This window comes from Pipra filicauda, unplaced genomic scaffold (genome assembly GCF_003945595.2).
Source record: "Pipra filicauda isolate LSUMZ 115617 unplaced genomic scaffold, ASM394559v2 scaffold52_size3558583_pilon, whole genome shotgun sequence".
Classification (NCBI taxonomy): Eukaryota; Metazoa; Chordata; class Aves; order Passeriformes; family Pipridae; genus Pipra; species Pipra filicauda.
In genome coordinates this window covers 1191983-1213815 of record NW_024104676.1, presented here as the reverse complement: position 1 = coordinate 1213815, position 21833 = coordinate 1191983, and the positions used below count along the sequence as shown (strand labels likewise).

The following is a 21833-nucleotide window of genomic DNA, read 5'->3' as shown; positions in this document are numbered from 1 at the left end:
TTTTAAACTAATCTTTTCTACAAGAAACTGGAACAGGTTACATTTTTCATGCAAAGAAAAATTTTCTCAGCCAAGAAAAATCAAGAGACAGCGTACTGGACAATGTTAATGGGAAGTGCATAAAACCACTGGCATGCAGAGATGGCAAAAGAGGGCAAAGGGCTATCTTCAAAGAAAGTACATTTCCAAGAGGTGACTTTGAAGGCAACTTCAAGGCTTGCTTTGCTGAGATTTGCACACGGGGAAAAGTTGGTACTCAACCAGCCCAAGCCCAGGGCCCCATCTAGGTGTGCTCTGCCATGACAACTGAGTTCCAGCTGTTTTCACCTGAAGGCTTCTCGGCTAAATAATCCTCATTTAGGCAACAGCACAGTATCTGTGTAGGCACACACATTCTCTGGCTTAAAGGCTCGCTTATGAAGTGACAAAAGTCACTGAAGACCAAAACCAACATTTGCTGGTTTTGTCTTCAGGGTTTTTTTTGGTTGAATTATAAGAATTATGTTCATAGGTTGTTCGCAAAAATCTAATTTCACAGCTTTTATTCCCAGGAACCAGACATGATGAGAGCCCTAGCTGACTGACCGTCACCTAGTCATCTTCTAAACACCTGTCCTATGGGTCTGAGTGGAAAATAAGTAAGTGAATCCCATCACATGATCTCTATCTCTCCCTTCAAATAATACATACATTAAAAGGCAGCTTTACTCTGCATTACCGGCATGACTCAGACCAAAATAACAATTACAGAGACAAATGGGGCTGCATATTCAGTTACACAAACATTTTCTGAACTAGAATAAAATCAAATTATCTTATGAAGAAAACAAATCTACATTGAGGCCCATAAAACACACACACACACACACATACACACACTGTTTTGGCATTAAAACTCTGCATAGATCAAAGATGCACTTCAGTTATCAGAGCCCCTGGTGTACAGAAGTCCTGCAGAAATTCAGCCTCCAGCCATGGGACCAGGGCACAGTACTCCTCCACTCCTCCCCAATGCCCTCGGGGCACTCAGCAGCTGCTGCCCGAAACCAAGCACGAGGCTTAGGAAATTAGAAAAAAAGTGAAAGATTTTAAAGTGGAAAGGTCTATGACACATATACACCTATGTATTAGAAACTATTCAAGCTAAGACTCTAAAGATTCTTACTTTAAATCCATTTCCAAAATGCATTTTAAGTGCAATTTGTGCTTTTTCATGTGCTTGTGATGCCACTATCACCATTTGTCAACCACCTTCTGGCACTGTGTGTGCTTCCACATGGGAATAGCCAGTGGAGGAATACCCCAGACGCGACGATACAGGCAAGGTAACATTTTCCAACTACTCTTCAGACCAGTATAGCAAAACTAGGGCTTACAGACACTTGGTTAATATGTGAGTCATCTTTACCCACGAGCGCAGTCCTGCTGGCGTCAGACAGATGACACACACGGAGAAGGGTTTCTGCAACAGGGCCCAGAGCAAACGAGTTTGCAGCGAGAATAACTGGCGCTCCCATGTCACTGCCAGGGATGCCACAGAAGCCGGCACCACTGTCATGGAGGCTCTTGGTGCTGCTGCAGAAACAGCACGGGGAGTTTTAGATACAAAGTCCCCCTTCACTTCAGCAGGATGGATTTCCAGGACTGAACTTCAGCATCTAAAAGGATGAAATGGAGAGCGAAAAGCACAACAGTCTCACGTATTTTAACAGCGTTGCAGGGGAAAAAAAACCCACCCTGCATTTTCAAACAATTTATTGCATAATGTCATGATATGTAACTAAATACATTTCAGGCTACAGTGAGGACAAAAATCTCTAAAACAGTTAAGTACTGGCTATACTGCATTATGAAAAGGAATAGAATGGCAGCACTTAGTTAGAATCAATACAAATTACCACATCTGGGATTTTTTGTTTTGCCATTTACAAAACAAATAGTCTACACTGCAAAATAGCTAAACCCTAAGTGATGGAAAATGCTGGGATTTCATATTTGCCTTCTTCCATCCAAAAGTTTCCAAGACACTTCACTGATGCACTGTTATTTGAATGCAAATTATTGCAAAGACAACTGTCCCTGTATTTCTTGATTTGTAAAAGTCAAGAGATGTTAGGCTAAGTCCTGTCCCCATTTTCTAGCAAACCCAGGGATAGGGGGGGAAACTCCTCCAGATTACTTCTGGAGCTCTATCATTATTCCACAGGTGAAAAGACAACATATAGAATAACTTCACATAAAACAGTTCCCTCATAATATATTTTTTTAAAACATTAAGATAGTGCAACCTTTTAAAACACATTTATCACAACACAAATTAATTCCTTGCATTCATCTAAGTTCTCAACTTTATACCTTGGCACACAGAACAGGAATTTTGTTTCATATTAAAAAAATCCACACCCTGGGAGAAAAAAAAAAAAAGCAAACTGGCCAATTCTTCCCCCATTTATCTAGCAAAACCACCGTCTTCCTTCCACCATTCAGTGAGTATAAAACAGGCTGTACAAGCCTTCATTTCTGTGCTAAGTTAACTTTTAGAATTAAATAATTGAAATAGTTTATTAAAAAAAAAATAATATATCCCCCCCTCCCCTGAAACACTGCTCATAGACAAACTGAATGGAAGTTTGTATTTCTTTCAATCTGCTTTGCATGCAATTCCCCTGAAAGGAATCAGAAACAAAGAACTGGTTTGCACGTTTGGTTTTACTAAGTTGTACCACGTGAAACGTAACAACATTGTGCACCGGAACATGGGAGTCTTCCTCCACCACCCTGCTGGGATCTCCTGTCTTCAGTTCAAATGCACCTGGGCGAGTAACTTTAGACCAGGTTTCCTGCTTTCCGGTCTTGGCCTTTGCTGGGGACTATTGTGCTCTCTGAATTGTTCTGCTGAAACTGAAGTCTGCTCCCCCTCTGCGAGGAAGGAGGCACGTTGCTGTGCTGGTGATGGAAAAAAGAGGAGCCTGGGTAATGCCCCATGACCTCGCTGTACGTCGGGGGTGGTCCTTCCATCCTTCCATTACTGCTATAGTTGGTTGCACTTATGCCCGAATTGCTGCTTGGTGGGCAGGGGCCCCCATTGTACATCGAGATGTCTATCAAATCGCTATCAAAAATGGTTCGGTTGGGTGGTGCCCTGACGGATTCCCGGTTGAGCTCCATCTGCTGTTCTGGGTCCCGGAGCTGCAGGGTGCATGGACCTTGGTACGGCGGAGGCTCTTCCCCGTCAGAGAGGGAGATGGTTGGAGGGAGGTCAATCTCATGCTGCATGTAAGGGTAAGTGGGCTGGAAGCGACTGAAACGGTCCCGCTGCATAAAAGATGGGGTGGTAAACCTGTCCCTGGACCTTGGAGCATACATGATCTGAAATAGGAAGAGAGACACACGTGACTCCACCTCTGAGCAAAGCGCTGTGGTTGCTCCACATTTACAAAGAACCAATGAAACGGAGAATGCTTCTCTTTGCCACCCATCTTAGAGATTAAACCCAGCAGATGCTGTGCACACATGCTCCCACATGCATGCATGAGAATAGGTAGAAGGTGCAGGAAGGAGCTAACACACTTGAGAACAGCTTCACAAAGGAAGACCAAGACCCAACACACCTTCTGACATTAAAACATCCAAAGCAAAAGCAAATTATTCTGTTTCTGAACAGAGGAAACAAATTCTCTCTAGTCTTGACAATTGACTAGTTTTACAACAATGTCCCATTACTGAATTTCAGCTGCAGTCTGAGCCTCCATCTCCTACTCCGAGTTAATGTAATACCCTACACATCACCAAAGAATTCAGATGGTCATTTTAGTACATTTTGTAAAGGCCCAGCATAGCTCATGCCTTCAATACCAGAGTGTATCAGGTGTCCTCCTCCCCCTCAGTTCTCAGCCAGTACTCAGCCCTTGAGGAGGACCTACAAAGCTTCTGCACTGTGAATGCAAAAAATGCCCCTGGTATATTAAACCCTGGAGAAAATCAGGCTTTACAAAAGGAAAAGTTCAAGAATTCTGTGAGGTGTTACTGCTCCTCACTTGGTCTATCCCAGATCCACATAGACACATTAGCCTCTCAGATCCAGATCTACCAAACTGCTCTTCTCTTTTTTGGATCCAAGCCGGTTCTCAGCCCATGACCCTCACACATGTAGGACTAACTGTGAGGAAGTTCTGCTGTTTGTCACAGGACAGCTGGACCACTCAGAGCAATACACCCACAAATTATTACACAGACCAGGGATATGAACCAGCTGGAAGAAGACAGGAGACACCGGTGACAGGATATGTGTTGTAAATCCAAGAAAAATTCTGGGACAAGAGCAACTAGTCTCCCAGCTCCCAATGGATCTCAAATTGCTGAGCCACTGCATGAAAGAGACACACCTCCACCACTTACTTGTGAATACCTACATGACACAGGTAGCTGCTGATGGAGATGAGGTGTCAGGTAGGCAGAATTTCACTGTTTTAATGAAAAGGTCTCAGGCATTTATGAAATGGGAGTTAAGGCAGGCTCACACAACTACGTGAACTGCACTGAAAAAGCTTTCTTTACAAAACAGATGCATGTTTTTGAAAGGAACTAAATACATATTACAGGAAAAAGGGAAAGTACATTGGTGAAGATAGTCAGAAATCTGTCAGTACCTCTGAAGCACCCTGGCGCGAAACTGAGCTTTCTGAAGGCCACAAGCACCCTTCCTGAAATGTGGAAGAAAACAGAGGAAAAATTAATAGATCACATCACCATCCTGCCTCAATATGGAAGCAGCAAACTGGTTGCAGGTACGAGAATGTGGCAACGAGCAGAGATGACAGGAGATACTTCAGCACCTGTGGGCTGAACGGGTACCTGTCACCTCCAACCCATGATGAGGCCACATCAGTAAGGTTGGCAGGTCTGACAAAGCTGACCTGCCAGCCAGGATCCCAATTACACACCAGAGGCAAAACAGTTCACAACAAAACCTGGTATCTCTAATCCCAGGGAAGCAACAGTCACGCTAAACCCTGGTAACACTGTCAGCTGCTCAATTCCCATCATAAAGGATAGTCAAGGAGCTGAAGTTTCAGCTGCCAGTTCCCCTCTTCAACCACTTCTCCAAGTACCTTCTCAGGCCAAAGTATTTTCTTCCTCATGCCTCCAAACGCTGTTTTGACACTGTACCAGCACTCATGGCAGATAAAAGGGTGAAGAACAGTATGTCAGTAAAGGAAAACAGCTTAAGGTGTACCATTATTTTTCTTAATTAATCGTTTAGAGTAGAAGTAACTCCTGTAAAGAATGTATTTTATTGGAAAATTTTGAAGCAGGAAAGGACACATCAGAGCAACTATAAGGCACACAACTTCAATCTTGGTACACAAAGAGAAAATCAAAATGGTCATGACTCTTTTCTTGATGCTAATTCAAGTTTTACAGACAAAAGAAATTTCAAAAACTGGAAGGAAAATGCATACTGTCCCCAAAAGCATTACCATGTATAGAGTACTGTACTGCTTCTTCTCACCATAGCATCTTTCAACATATTTCAGATATAAAAATAGACCCAACTAGATGTTCATCATGACACTTGGAGACCAAAAGCCGTCTGTGATCTTGTCAGGAGAGTCCACCGCAGAGGAAAGCTGCTCTAAGAGGAATCTCCCACAGGATTCAGCTGTTAAGGGAAATGCTTTGAATAACAAAGCTGGTACAATTCTCTTCTGTAGCTTTAGAGAGCAGAGATAGAGGGAGACTGACAATTGCAATTATTTACAACTTTTCCAAGTATCCTCCTTTGCAAAGGGCCTGATATGAAAGAAATCTTATGCAGATCCATGTATTTCAGTGCCTAGACAAGTTTTGTCAACAGAAAAAATTGTAACCAACTATATATACATGTATATACATACTTCTAGCCACCTTCCTTTCCATTTTTCCATCACCCAGATGCCCTCACTTTGAAATATCTGAGGGTATGTCTGCACAATTAAAGACAATCAGGTTATCAGCAGTTGACCCAACAGGCTCCAAGCCTGTTCCAACTATTAGTAAGACATATTAGTCAAAGCTGAAGTTCTTAATTAACTGCCCCTGAATTACAGGCCACACACAGCCCAAGAGCACGGTTTGAAAAACACAACAGTGTGTAGCTTTATGCTTAGTGCAACTGTCTTGGTCTCACCTTTAATGTGTTCAGGCTCAGAAGAGCGGAAAAAAGGCAAAATCGATGACCCAACCCAGAATGAAATAAAATCTACTCCCACCACTCACATTAGTTAAACTCCCTTATGAAAAGGAGTTCCTGATGTGGAAGTCAAATTGACAGCTCCCATCCTAGGGCCCATCTCCCCAAAGACAGGAGAGTAAGAAGAACCAAGGGAGATGGTGCAGCATATAGAGAACTCCTTGCATGGTGATGGAACGGGGTCTGCCCACTTAGCCAAGGCACCCAGATCTGGTACCAGACATGCATAACAGAAACAACTTGCTGGAAGTGAGGAGTTGCCTGTTTATTTCTACTGCTGATGCCTAAATCCCAGCACAGGAGGCACTGCAGCTGCTACAGGGAACCCATAGAGTGTGCCAGGGCACTGGGACAGTCACACGAAGAGGATCAGACCAAAGGAACCCAAGGCTATCCCCACTCTGGGATAACTACGTAAGGCAGCAGCCTGGGATGCAGTTGAACTCTGAGGCTGTGAGATCCTTAGGATGTAAGGATGTGTAACAACATGGTTTCTGTGACAGTATGTCACACAGACTACCTGTATCTACCCCCTTCCCTAATGTTTCCTCTGGATAGAGAAGCAGGCTGAATAAATCATTTGGCAGTAGCCAACCCCCAGTAAGATCTCTATCCCAGGGGTGATGTCCAGGGGTTGAGAGGAGAAGAAAGTGTTGCAGAAGGAAAATATACCCCTGACCTTTTTTCTCCCAAGAAGTAGATTTAAGAAATAACATGATACAACTACCATGAACAATCTGGGGTGACTTACACTGAGGGAAAGTGCTATTTCTTCCTCTCTCCTTGTCCCTTTCCTTACAAACCTTCATTTGGCAGTTAAAATACTTCCCTGTGTTCAGATCAGTGAAAATCAGATGAGAACTGACAGCATTTTTATTTATATTTCCTGATATTGTTCTCGCTTTGTGTTTCAAAATACAAGGTAGACTGGTCTAACGATTAAAAAAACTACTTTTGACTTCTTTCCACCGTTTTCTCATCCCACTTCTCACCCTGTGAGCAAGACAAAAGCAGGCACAGGCAATATGGATTGGCACCACAGCTAACCAGCCACCAGGCCTGGCACACACTTCCAGCCCCAGCACCACACCACCCAGCATTAAGCTGACAAGGCACTTCCCAGCTCCCACATTCAGTTGCTGGCAGTTCTGCTCGATGGCCACTCACACCAAATGCCCACAGATTTGTACAAGGAGCTCTCAGGTATGCACAAATAAGATTAAACCTGAGCAAAACCAATTTACCCATTTTTTGATGTGGGCAGTACCTCATTTACCTGCTTCTTATAGTTACTCAGTAGCTAGCCACCTCAACTTGCTCCTTCTTAAAGAGATTAAAGGTCTTCAGGCATGAGCTTCAATACTTAAAAGTAACAGGCAGAGAAAGCTTATACATTTATTATCTACATTGTATTAATCTTTAACATTGTTAGGCTTTCAAATGAAAATCCTAGCACCTACAAATAACACCAAGCAAGAACAATCTTAGGGATCCACCTATGTCTTTTGCTGACCTTTGCCATTTTTGGATTTCACAACAATTTACAGAAATTAATTTTGCGATTAGGTTTTTAAATAACAGCATCATTTAATAAATTCAGCTGAGTGATTAGTTAATTATGGTGAATTATCTTATGGTGATGATTATTTAACTCAGTATACAGAGCTTAGGAGACTGCATAAGCCTAAGATAATTTGCTATTTTGTATTTTACAAAGGTTTAGAGCCTCCAGAATTAAACAGTGTAGGAAGATGACTTTTTGAGGACATTTTTAAACACTGGAGCACACAGTGTCATCTAACTGTCTCAGTTGAGCAGGAAAGACACTTAACAAAAGAACAATTTTTAAGTCAGGAGAAGTTATAGCTAAAAATTTACACTTAATAACAAAATCTCAAACTGTAACAAAGTAAGAGGATCCCTTATTTCAGCAGGGATAATTTTCTTCATAGTAGCAAGTATAAGGCCATGCTTTGGATCTGTGAGGAAAATGATGTTGATAACACAGGGATGTGTTTGCACTTATACAGTGTAAAGGCCTTGTCTGCTCATCACCCCACCCCACCAGTGAGGAGGCTGGAAGTGCACCAGGAGTTGGGAGGGGACACAGCCAGGACAGCTGACCCCAACTGACCACAGGGACATTCCACACTATATGGCGTCATGCTCAGCATACAGAAATGGGGGAAGAAGAAGGAATGGGAGGACTTTCAGGAGTAATGGCATTTGTCTTCCCAAGTCACCGTTACACGTCATGGAGCCTTGCTGTTCTGGATGTGGACAAACACCTGCCTGCATATGGGAGGTGGTAAATGAATTCCTTGTTCTCTTTGCTTGTGTGCACAGCTTTTGCTTTACCCATTAAACTGCCTTTATCTCAACCCACAAGTTTTCTCACTTTTACCTTCCTGATTCTTTCCCCCATCCTGCTGTGAGCAAGTGGCTGTGTGGTGCTTAGTTGCCAGCTGGGGTTAAACCATGACAATCCCATATAATCCAAACTTTCCTTTTTTCCTGACTGTTAAGGAGATTTTCAGGCTTTCTCCACTTTTAAGTTCCTGAGAAATAGAACTCCGCCTGAAATTATGTTTCCTGAGAAACAAAAGTCAATTTTCCACTGTCTAAAATGCATTAAAATCATTAAGGTCCCTTTTTTCTCCCTAACTCAGATTTTTATTTTTTTTTTCATATATTAGTGTACACACAAATATATATGCTTCTTTTGCAAGTGAAATGTTTCAGACAGCACTGTAGTTTCCTATTTTGGCCCTAGGTGGTACAGTACACCACATTAAAGCAGTGGCTTGCTGAAAACGCTCCAGGAAGGCACAGGGGCTTGTTCCTCCCTGTCTCCTCCTGGGTGCTACAGACCATCGCAGCTTTGAAGATGGCAACGTTTTCCCTGCCAAACACAAGCAAAACAAACTATTGTACTGTCCCCAACTGAATAACGAGTACTGCAGAAGGACTGCTTGTTCCTTTAAAAAGCTGTGTTTCCTTAAGGGCAGGAAAGGTGACGGTGTCTGGCAGAGCAGTGCATAGTACCAAGGAGAAGCACTAGAGCATTATGGAGAGTGCCAAATCTCTCACATGTAATCTGCCTCCCTACACTTACTGCAATTATTTCTGTTACTTAATGCTTTAAAACTTTTATTTCTTCAACTTCACAGCACTTCATCACTTCAGGTAATCTTCATTTCATTCAATTGAAGGGAATAAGTACTATTATCCCGTCCTCCTTTGGAGATGAAGCAAGTTGCCCAAGATGACACACTGAGTCAGGAGCCACCCAGAGCCAGGGCTCCTAGCTTCTAGTCCTACCTGCAGATTTTCTAGACAATCCTGCCCTTATTAAAGATATGTTGACTGTACTATGGTAGACTTCAAAGTGTGGTACCCATGCACACTGTCCCTCCTGGCAACGCTCTCCTAAGGAAAGGCAAGCCTGTGTCCCTCAAGGAGACAGCAGAATACAGTACACGTCCAGCCCCTGCCAACTGATGACTGGTACAAATAAAAAGATTTGGCAAAGCAGGGTGATCTACAGCATTCACACTCTCCTGGCTGTAGACTGGGTTCTTGTTCCCAGTGGGATTTTCTTTCTTTTGCATATGTCAGTAAGAAAGTGAGAATGAATGGCCCAGGGACACTAGCAGGGAACAAAAGGAATAATGCCAAAATCAGTAGGAAACAATTTAAGACCAATAGGAAAGACTAACATTTGAAATTACTAACAAATCCCTGAGCTGTCAATTATTATTATTTTCTGTCACCCTCCTGATGTTCCCCTTTTATTCTGAAATAGCTGATACAGGACAGAGGGAAGTATTTCTTAAGCTGTGCTCCTGGAGCTTGGCATTCCAGACCACCATTATCAATGCAAGTTCTAATGCAAGCTGACTAGCCCTAACAGCAGTGCTGCCCTCAGTGCTGGGAGGCAGGGGATGGCCAGGATGAGCATCTCATGTGATGGATGCAGGGACTTTGCTGCCAGGAGTAGGCCTGGGGCAGTCCAACTGTTCAGTACTCCTTCAACATCCACTTTATAAAAGATGACAACACAAAGACAGAAGCCACCAGGATGGAGAGAAGGAATGAATTTAGGAACATCAGAAGCTCATTAAGTACCTCCCTGTAAGTCACTTAGTTAATCTCTTTCCCATCAATGTCCCCCTGGAAATCACTGGTGATGACACTAAGAGTTAATCATGAGGAAAGCAAGATTTATCTTTTGTCCCAGCAAACAGCAGAGTGCCACAGCAGCAGCTCAGCTGAGGTTACCTACATTCCTGCAGGATTCTTTTGGTTAGCAGCAATGCTGCCCTCCCAATACAATGTCAATCCTCCCAAGGCACAGCCAGCAATGCTGCAACATGTAACTCCCCTGGAATATCAGACACAACTACCCTGCGCATGGATGTACCTTTCTAAGGCTCCCACATGGCTCTGCCCCAAAACCCCCCAGCACTGCCAGTAGCATCAGTTGCTCCCCCACAAGAGGTTGTGTTGTCCTAGTAAAGCAGCCCTGAGCATGCTCCTGGTATATTCCACACCCTGCAGCCTTCTTATCCCTCTCAGGTCTTCTGCAAACCTTGGCTTGCTCCCAGCTGTGAAGCCAAACGCTGATGGATGAGCCAGCAGGGGGAAATTGTTCAATATTTTATCCATTGTGATATGGACACCATTTAGCACCTTGCAGCCCTACTTCAGACTGCCACTCACATCAACATGGTTGTCACTCACCATCATTCCACTTCTCACAGTTATGACCACAAAACTCTTACTTCTGCTAATGTTAAAACAAGACTGGAGTGTTTAATAGCCTCACTAGGAGAGGGCAGGCGGCATCCTCAGCAGCACTGCTGCAGAAGCATCCACTACTCCTGAGCAGTGTTTGCCCTGCCCTTGGCTGTGAACTGTTTAAAGCCTCAGCACAGTAACCAAGGTAATAAAAAAACCCAAAGACCAGGCAAAAGACTAGAAGATGAGACTCCAGAGGGGATAAAAACTAAAAAAAAAAAAAAAAAAAAAAAAAAAAAAAAAAAAAAAAAAAAAAAAAAAAAAAAAAAAAAAAAAAAAAAAAAAAAAACAAAAAACCACGAAAAAGAAAAAAGATACCAATGAAGTGTTGGTTACGCAGAAAAGCATATTGACAGGACAGGTGCACAACAATGACTTTTTAGCATGTGCTTGTCAAGGAGAAACTTTTTTTCTATGATTGGTCCCTTTTCTGTCTTTCAAATGTTACTAACACTTGTGTCTGCAGTGGTATTTCATCTTTTTAATACTCTAATTTCCAACTAGGCCTGGAATTTGAAATTCTCATTACCATACTTTTTAAATCATGTTTGTTTTGTTTGGGGATGTTTGTTTCCATCTTTTTGTTTGGTTTTTTAAAACATTAAGGAAGTTCAACCAGAAAAAGAAACCCACAAATACCTTTTATTTCATTATTTCTGAGGCCTGACCCATGAGTTTTACAGGTGTGAGGCTGGCAATAAAGGCAGCAGCTAATTTATCTGATCACTACACTCTGTAGATGAACCAGAATAAGCGATATACCTGTTCGATAGTTGGTCTTTATATAGCCAGAAACCTGTGCAATTCAGCCACCACTTAGCTGTTGGAAGGCATGATTATCTAGAAATAGGACAGGCTTGAAGAAAAGGAAAATTCAAGGCAACAAAAGGACCAAAAAAAAAAAAAAAGCCCCATCTAAACAGGAAAGGCTGGATTCTACACCTTGATATACTTCTGCTACCTCAGTTACATGGCAGGGTGTTCAATTCATAGTTCACCACAGGAACTACCCAAGAGCCAATTAATTTGCTTTACCATTTTCAAGAAATACATCTGAATTTCCTCTATTTCCATTCACTATTTCTCCACCAACAGAAGGCCTGAGTCAGACTAATATTTTCTTCAGACATTAGCAGTTGATAAACATTTAATTTTTTAGTTTAATTTTAATCAATTAAGTTTTCAGATTCTATATACTGTTAAAAAATATTCCCTCGGAAGAGAATCTGCTTATGGATAGCACATGCACACAGAACAAGGCCTGCATGTTGAAAAAATAAATATATTTTAAAAGTGTATAATCTAACCTGCATCTTACTGCTCACACTGTCCATTCTTGTGTGACTCACTCCACTACGGACAATGAGAACAGACTGGTCGTTTTCAGCTCTTCATCACAGAGGTTTTCTGACCCTCATGCACCACACCACTTTTAAAAGTTTGTACTGCACAGCCAGTTTCTATCAGAATTTCCTTCTAACACCCAAGGAAAATTCAATGTTTTTGACATCTGAACTTAGAGACCTCTAAAGCCTCATCCCCTACAAGTATGGCCTTCTTGTAAGAACAGCTTCAGCTTATCAGAAATTCAGATGAGTAATAGTGATGACAAACCTATACCAGAAGGTTTTCAGAAGAATTAGTAACCAGTTCTTGCCATCCAATCATTGATTCCCACAAAGTGCTCACATGGCTATGATTATCATTACTTATAAGGGTGTCAAACTGAAACTGAGTCAGTGTTTTAAAAATTATTTAAAAGCAGTTCTGGATACTAGAGTGCCTTCCAAGTTCCTGCTGCCAAACTGCATGTTCTTCTTCACAAGAAGGTGATATTTTCTCCCTTGTGCACAAGAGAAAAAAACCCCAACACTGGCTCTGATAACAGACAATACTAATGAACCATACAAAGGAAATAATGGGTTACTTCATGCATTTGACAGCTTACTGCAGTTTTAAAAGATTTGTGAAGATGAAAATGCATTTCATTTATCTGAAACTATTTCATTTTAGGCATTTGTAGCAATTATAGCCAACGTTTTTCAGACAGAAGTGTGATTTTTGAATTACAGTGTCCATTTCAAAGCAACATTCAAATTAATCTAGTCAATTTTTCCAGCCCTGAAGTCCACAATGTTAAGGTATGACAGTTCCAGTTTCATCTGTAACCAAATTAGAGTTAAGCATTCCTACACTATATCAAAGTGTTAAGGAATGAGGCAACCTCTCCTTGAGGAGGCAGCTCCTTTCCTAGGAGCCCCCCTCCACAGCCTCCAAGGTAAGAGATATTCACCCCAGCAAGAGGGCACAGGTGATGTGCTAAGCAAGAGCTTTGGGAATCCTCCATTGTCACACTTTACAGTTGACTTTCAGGAGAGAGCTGCCAATTGTCAAGACTGCCAGGGGTGCAGTTCCACAGCAGTCTCTCAGCTCCAGCCCTGGTTGTGGCATCCCTGCTTCTTCCTGTCAGTGCTCCCTCCCCTGCCTGGACACTTCCCTCACTGACCTGGCCGAAATCTAAATGTAAGGGGAAAAAAAAAAAAAAACAAACAACAAAGCAAAAAAACCCAAAAGCTGAAAAAACAAACAAACAAACAAAAAACCAACCAAACAAAAGCAAACCAAAAAAACCAAACACCAATTAGCCTTCAGTCAGAGCGGTTCCCTGAGGCCTCTCACCATGACCTTGGCAGCTCCCTAAGGAGCACAAAGAAGGAGGAAACCTAGGACTGGGATGGATAAAAAGGCAAGACTGTGGAATTAGAAGTGGTGTAAACCATTACTGGACCACATCTCTCGGTTACAATCAGGACTTTTTTTTTTGACAGTGAAATGAAGGTATGAACCCAATGCTCTTACCAGGAATTCAACACATCAAAAGGCTACCCTCCAAAATGGCCTCTTACCCATGCTGTCAGCAAAGAGGCCAAGGGCACCACTCTGGGGATACTGAAAAGCACATCAGAAGAAAGGACCTCCCTCCAACACCACCGCACACTGCACAGCTTTGGCTTCAGGGGGATGTTCCAAGGTCAGGGAGACCCTGTGGTTAACCGTCACAAGGAAGCAGAGCATCCCACTCAGCAAACTCCAGGCTCACAAAGCAAGTTAGGTGCCCATTTACTGCTGGGTTGACTAAATACAGCCTTAACAAGTCTTGACTGAGATTCCATCTTAAGTCTGGGACTCCGTAACAACACATCTTAAACACTTCAAGTCCTTGGAGGGATCCTTTTTCTAGTCTCTTTTATGTGTTTGAGTGAAACAAACACTACATTTTCCTGCCCTTACTGGGACAGTGTTTTGGATCCAGCAAACAGCTATTGCAGCTTCACAAAAGAGTAACAGCAATAAAACTCCAGGGTATCAGTAAATATACGGAAAGTCACAACAAGGTGTATTTCAACTCCTTGTAACCCAGGTAATCTCCATTCATTACCCTTCCACTTTCAAATTACAGCAGCAGCAAACAGAAAGTCATATCTGAGCCTCCAAATGCAAAATGAATACAGGTTACATAAAACATAGCAGGTTCTAAAAATAATCAAAGACAGCACGCCTTAAATTTATGTTTTGATTTTGTTTCCTACTGACAAATACAACCCCAGCAAGAGACCTAACTATAGGCAGTATTACAAGTGATATCAAAAGTTTTTCCAACAGTTGCCTGTACCAGAGCTCCTCAGGAGGCTTTGCTGCAGGCCCATACAGCACAAGGAAAAAGAATTTGGTGCAAGGGGCTCATACTCACCGTCTGCAAAGTTTCTTCCTGTCTTCTGCTTTGGCTCTGTCGGTTGATAAAAGAGCGTGTCGAGAGTTTGTAATGGTTCAACAAGCAGATGATCACTACCACCATAACAGTTATAACCACGATTATAATGATGATTTGAACAAACTCCAGTTCAGCTAAAACAAAGAAAAAAAAAAAAGAGGTAAATGTGTCATTAACACACAAAATTAACCATCAAAGCCATAATCTGAAAAAAACCTCATTATTTCATCAAGATTGATCTGGCATGTGATACTACTGCTGTCCATTCTGCAAAACTTGGTGAAGAAAACTGTTCTAAGACATATGAAAATTATCTAATTTTTGTCAGAGCAAATTGATCGGTATGAGTGGCTGCAGGTCACAATTAAGAAGCTTCTTGGTGATCCTTCTCTGCAGCCTTCTCAGGTAATAAACTCCTCAGCATAAACACCACAGACAAGCCTTTTGGATAACATGTTTTCACTGTGTGGGGGAAACAAACCAACAAACCACACCCACACCACAACCCCCCCCTATTTTAACAGCCACCTGTACTGCCAATAGAGTCCAGAGGGTTCCATAAGCTTCAGAGCAGAGGTCATGTAGAGTGGAATCAGGACGTTGTATCTAGTACACTACCCTTAGTTTTTTATCAACTAAATAGCATGAAAGCTATCTAACTAGAGTGGAAAACTTTTATCCTACTGAATCTACACACAATGCCTTTTTCAATTACTAACTTCCCCCCCAACTAGCGTAAAGTTAACTCTTCTAGGACTTACCCGTTCAGATAAAAATGTAAAAAGAGATCTGGTACTCTAAAACAAGGTATGTTCCACCATGGTTAAAAATGAAACCAGGGCCTTGGATGTTGCAAGAGATACAATTACAATGAAGTCCATTAGAGCCCATCATCTTATCTGAAGCCCTGACTATAACTACTAATATTAATATATTTAGAAATGAGTCACTCTTGCACCCTTTTGGTTACACTGGAGCAGCAAGGATGAGCAACACAAGGGGAAAAATTGCCCTTTGGAGTTACTGAGTTGCTGATATTTCTATGGAAACTGCATTGCTCACAGGGAATGCTCTCATCTTGAAAGACAACTCCAGTTAACGGGAGGAGGTCTTTGGTTGCTAGGCTGGTAGAAAAAGCAAGTAAGCAGCACAAGTTGCTCAGTTTCAGTACTTTCCAAAAAGGGCACTACTTTTTGAATGCAAAAACATGAACTTCAGGGAACCAATATTAAATTTCTGTTTTAAAAAGCTAACATGACAAGAGAGATAATGACATATGAAGATGAAAAGACAAAGCAAATATCAGAAAACAAGCCTCCCCCCTTCCGATCTCCAATTTGTAGAGACTCTCAGCTTTCTGTGTGACAGCAGCACATTTGGGCAGACACAATATGACTATGAAGCTGAGGTAGAAAAATGCCATTCACACATAAAATCCAAGATGAACCTGTGGTAGAACTAAAGGAAATGCAAGGCTGTTTCATTATTTTAAGATTTCTTGTGAATAAAACTTCAGACCACAGATGCTGCAAGTGTGCTGGTGTTTAGTGGAGGCTGGTGTCAAGGTCCACCTGTCTGCCACAAGCTACCAGCAGGCACAGCCACACCACCATCTAAGTGCTGAGGGTCCACAATCTCCTCAGTAGGAGTAACTAAGCCTACTTAAAGCTAAGGAAAGAGTTAAGGGCAAAAATACACCTATCACTTAATTTCTCTTTGCTGTTAAGTACCATCCACTCATCATTAAGACCACTAACATTTTCAAAGAATTTGATTAGTCAGTGTTTCGTGCTCTGCTTTTGCTATCAATCCCATATGCAGTGCAGCAACCTTTCTTTTTCCCCCCCTCTCTTCTGCAACTGGAAGTTAACAATGTCAGCACCAAAAGATCAAAAAGTAGGAAGCACAGAATTAATTAAAAAAGGAACCCACCAAAACCACACTTAAGTAAAAATCAGTTTTTCTTGGCTCAGAAGTGCAGAATACAGACTTTACACAGTTGACAACTGCTGCAATTCACATTCGGTGGCTACTGAAGTACTAAATGGTTTCTTCACCCAAACCTTTTATTTGGGTCCACGTCATACTTTAGACTGGAAATTGAGAGACTGTTGCTAAAGGGCAACATGCAAAACAAGCAATGTTGATTTAGGCTTTCCTAGAATGCAGAGATCACTGCAATGACATGTTACTTCTCTGCCTGCCAAGGGCAGAGTCTTCTAAATTTATCAAGGCCCCTGCATTTCAGTGGCAAGGAACAGTACCTCTCCATTAGAAATAAATTATTTGGTCTGCAAGCACTTCCCTTGGGAGGGAATAATTTGAAAGTGTTTGACTAAAACATGGTCATATAACAAAGAAAATAAAAAGCAGAGCACGCAGGTGTGAGCACAAAAGATTTTCCAAGTCCAGCTTTACATTACAAACACTAAACTGCAACAAAACACCTTACTGAGGTTCAGGACAATTTCCTCACTGGAAAGTACACGGAAAAGAAAGGTAATTTTTAATCTCTTCTTTCTCCAGACTGACACCCCTGCTGCTCATTAGGTTATTAACAGGAAAAAGCAAAGACACAAGTGCAGCAGCAGTCTGTATTTGCTGGCACTGATCAAGGCCATTTAAATAGTTCCTGGCGGCTGCTGACAGGCACTGGGTCACCCCGGCCCCCACCGCCTCCCCTGCTCTGCTGCCCAACACCTGCCAGGCGCGAAGGGCCACCGCCTTCCAGACAGGCATCTCCTCCTGCCTACTTTTCCTTTCTGAAAAGAGACCGGGGGGGGGGAGGAGGGGGGGGGTTGGGGGGTTCAGGAAGAGAAATTATATGGTTTTGCCTCCCCAAGTCTATTACGCTCACATATATCCGTTTCTTTACACTCCAGAATCAACATTTCTAACAAAAATTCTCCTGGGAAATAATTAAAAAAAAACCCAAACCAAAACACAATGTTTCAGGGTAAACGCCCAACACGGAAAAGGCAACTACACGCTGAATGAAAACACGTCAGAAAAGCATGAAGAGAGATAAATAATTTACAACCCTACCAGCAACTACACAAGCCCGTCACCCCGAGCACTCCCCCGCAGAAGAGACCCCCCAGCCCGGGCGCATCCTGCCCTGCGCCCCGCGGCTCCGCAGGCGGGCGCTCCCCGGGCGGGCCGGGCTGCCCGGTGACCCAGGACCGCATCCCGCGGCATCCCTGCCCCTGCGGACGCGCGGGTACCTCTTTCCAACAACAGGTCTTTTAACCGCGCATCCTTCACCGCTGTCCTGTTAAGCCGCTCACTGGACATGCTCGCCTCCGGCGGGCGGGGGGCTCAAGCCGCTCCGCCAGCCCCCGCATCACCGGCGGCCCCGGGCTCCATCCAGCGAGGGGAAGGGGGAGAGACACCGTCCTCAGGCGGCCCGCCGGGCCCTACGCGGGGCCGGAATGACGGACGGACGGACGGACGGACAAGCTCCCGCCCGCGCCTCTCCGCGGCGCTCGGACCGCAGCCACCGCCCCCCGGCCCCGCCGAGCCCCCCGCCGCGCGGGTGCGCGCACGCACGGGCACCAGGGGCCCGCCGGGATCCGCGTCCCGAGCAAAAGGAATAATAATAGTAAAAAAAAAAAAAAAATTTTTTTTTTTTAAAAATTAAAAACCCCCAACACTAAAATAAATAAATAAAAAAATGTCAACCGGCGAGAACAAAAAGAACGGGAAGGCGATGATGCCCCGCTGCTCCCCGAGCCCCGCCGCGGGGCCCGGAGCGCGGGCAGGGAGGAAGGTGCGTAGCTTACCCGGCGCCGCCGCCCCGCCGCTCTTTAAGCCCGGCCCGGCGCGGCGGGCGCTCGGGGCACCCCGGATCCGCCGCCTGCCCCGGCCCGCCCGCGCCTGCGCCGCCGCCCGCACCGCCCCCGCCCAACTGCGCGCGCCCCGCCCCGCCCCGCCCCGCCCGGCCGGGAGTGAGGGACTGCGGGAACTGCGGGACAGCCGCCCGGGGCCTTGGCGCTCCGAAGGGCACAGGCGGGGAAATCTCGCCCCCAGCGCCACACAGCCAGCGAGAGTAATCGCAGGAATCCTCCCAGCTGCGCGGCCGCGGCTTCCTTACCCAAAGTCATACGGGGAGTCGGGATGTGTGTGCGTTGTGTGTGCGTGAGTGCGTGCGTGTGTAAAATATTAGGGAGCTGCATCCTGAAGCAATACTGTAAAATAATAACCATCAGAAGGAACAACGCCTGTAACATCGAGAGTTATAAAAGAAAAATAGAAGAAGAGGAGAAAGGAGAACACCGGGGATTTTGGGGACATGGGCTCTAGTCTCATGTGTGTTTCTTTGGCAGAACTCATCAAGGTGTGCAAATATCTAAAGGGAGGGTGCCAAGAGGATGCAGCCAGGCTCTTCTTGGTGGTGCCAAGCAATAGAACAAGAGGCAACGGGCAGAAACTGACGCATAAGAAGTTCCACCTGAGTATGCGGAAGAACTTCTTTACTGTGCAGGTGACAGCACACTGGAACGGAGCCCAGAGAGGTTCTGGAGTTTCCCTCACTGGAGATATTCAAGAACCATCTGGATACAATCCTGTGCCGAGTGCTCTAGGACAACCCTGCTTAAGCAGAGAGGTTGGATCAGATGACCCACTGTGGTGCCTTCCAGCCTGACCAGCTCTGTGAAACTCCCAGCTCCAGCAGTGCCTGCCTGTCTACACCTGTATTCACACTCAGAGCACTGCAGTGGAGGCCAGTAGCAGGTACTTAAGGCTGTCCCTGCAGCTGCTGCTCACAGGAGCAGCACAGTCCTACAGTGTCCCTGCCACACTGGGAAGCACCTTTAGCATTATGTCCCTTATTAGTGCCATGTCCCTCAACTCCCAGGATGTTCCTCCTATACTGGCTTCACCAGCATGGCCAAGCCTCCTCCTGTTCCTAGTTACTTCTCTGGATTACGGTGACATCCCCAAAGCACCAGATAAGACTGCTGTGTGTCTACATGAGCAAGAAAAGAGATTTCACCCTCTGGTCTGCACTTGGCCAGCACCTGGGAGCTCCTGAAAGTAGAGGAGCTGGGCCTCAGCACTGGCGAGGCTTTGGCCCCTCTCCCAGTTGGGCTTGGGCTTGCTCAGATCAGCTTCACACCAGCACTGCTCTCCCTCACACACAACGGTCCAAGCCCCCAGGACACACTCCAGGGGGTCAGTCAGACCCACTGCTCCTCACATCTTTCATATTTGCAAATCCCGTGGACCAGCCTCAAAAAAAAAAAAATTATCTCCTAACTCAAAGTCAAGCAGCAAAAACCAGGAGGGGAAAGAGGCTGAGATGAGTAGGCCTGCTTGCGGTCACCTATCAAGCTAGCACTATGAAGAGCCAGGGGGCTAAAAATATTAGGGAGACATATCCTGCTATATATATCCACGGCACATAACAGGGCCCTCTCAATTGGTTACAGGCTATCCCCTCTGTCTGGATTTATTAAACTGTTGTTGACGTTTAGCTTGATACTGCAAGGTCTAAGGCCTCAATCCAAACAGAAGAGTCAAGCTGGGGGACAGTGATTGTGGACTGTAAATAAATATCCTTTGAGAGTTCCTAGAAAAGCAGAATGAGTTTAAATTATATGTCGATGGAATGTTTTTGTGCAAGTGGAGTATTAACCAACTACAGCACTGTTACCAGCAGAGAGAAGTAATTCAGTACAGATAGCAGATATGGAGCACCTTCAAAACTACAATCTGATTGTCCCTAGACTACTTTGAAAACAATTAATTCAACAGACAGGCCTTCTAAACATGGCTGTTATGTGGGCATACCCACTCTGTGTGTACGGAGTTGCTGCTGAGGCAAATTACCTTCCTGTTGCAAACTCTTTGTTGTCAAGGACATTGTAAAACAAAGTTTCTGAACCAAAGACTGACCCACATATATCATTCCCCAACCTCATCTTTAAAATGAGAAACTGGTTTTAGATGAGCATAGTTTAAAGACTACAAAGAAAGCAGAAAACAAAACAAATTAATATATTGGCATTAATGCTGTACTTCGGTCTCCTACAACTGAAGCATGTGTGTTTAGAGTCTTTTCAGTTTCTGAAGGGCATTAACCTACAGCATAAAACAACTGCTTTGGCAAGACTGGGGATTCGGCACATAGATTGAGAAATAACATCCTTTACTCCCTCTTTAGCCCACTCCTTCCCTACCCCCCAAAATTTATTTAATATTACTGTACAAGTGCAGGCACAATGACTGCAAAATGGTTACAGACTTCTGTATCCATTAGTAGTGCACCTGATAAGCATCCTTGAGAATATCCTCAGAATAATATTTGGCTCGTCACTTATTTATTAAGAATTTATCATGAACTGTTTAATGAAAATCAAGCCCTCTAGGGACTGAACAACCGTGCACCAAATGCCAGACAGCCCATAAAAGCTGATCTGTCAACAAGGATGGGGGACCAGTTCCCTGCTGACATTCCCCTCCCAGTAGCAGGCTCCACCATGACCTCTGAGCAGGACGGCTGCCCTGGCTACAGGCTTGAAGTTCCTTAAGCAGGCTCTGGCACACAGAGTTGTAATGCTCCTCCACAAGCCATTAGAAGTCTAGCATATTAATGATAAAGCCAAGGGCTAGTTAAACTTGGTAACACTTAGGTGAAATTTTATAAAGGATGCGTTCACTGACCTGTCTCCTCAGGTCAGTACTGGGAAAACAAAAAAAACTCACTCTGGAACCCGCAAGAACAAAACCTGATATTTTTTATTTTACTATTAGTAAAGGTGTTAATCTCAAGTGTAAGGAAACATAGTCATGTTTTGGCGACCAAAACTGGACAGATGCTGCTTTCTCAATATGAGTTTCGTGTTTCTGCTACTTATCCCTTTTTTTTCTCTGCTTTTCCAAAGACATTACTGACTGTGAGCAGGCTCTTGGCCAGCCCTTACTCTGAAGAGCAAGAGAAAAACCACAGTCTTGAAACTGGAAAATAAGGGTGTGTTTCCCCCTGCCTGCAGTCAAACCCTTGGGGTCACTCACTTGGGGAATGTG

General features: G+C 44.0%; 1 protein-coding gene across 7 annotated transcripts in view; it reads right to left on the bottom strand.

Moving 5' to 3' along the window:
- Positions 1-1703: 1703 nt before the first annotated feature.
- Positions 1704-21833, bottom strand: part of LDLRAD4 (low density lipoprotein receptor class A domain containing 4) — a 279863-nt gene continuing 259733 nt past the window's right edge. For 3 of the 7 annotated variants that reach the window (XM_027742938.2, XM_039387087.1, XM_039387088.1), the window contains 3 exons: positions 14784-14938; positions 4650-4703; positions 1704-3369 (listed from right to left, as the gene is read on the bottom strand). In XM_027742938.2, the coding sequence (XP_027598739.1) occupies positions 2827-3369; positions 4650-4703; positions 14784-14938 (752 nt within the window). In that variant the 3' untranslated portion in view covers positions 1704-2826. Of the gene's footprint in view, positions 3370-4649; positions 4704-14783; positions 14939-18028; positions 18260-18586; positions 18661-21833 lie in introns of those variants that run through there. The other 4 variants (XM_027742942.2, XM_027742940.2, XM_027742941.2 and 1 more) reach the window with 4 other exon arrangements.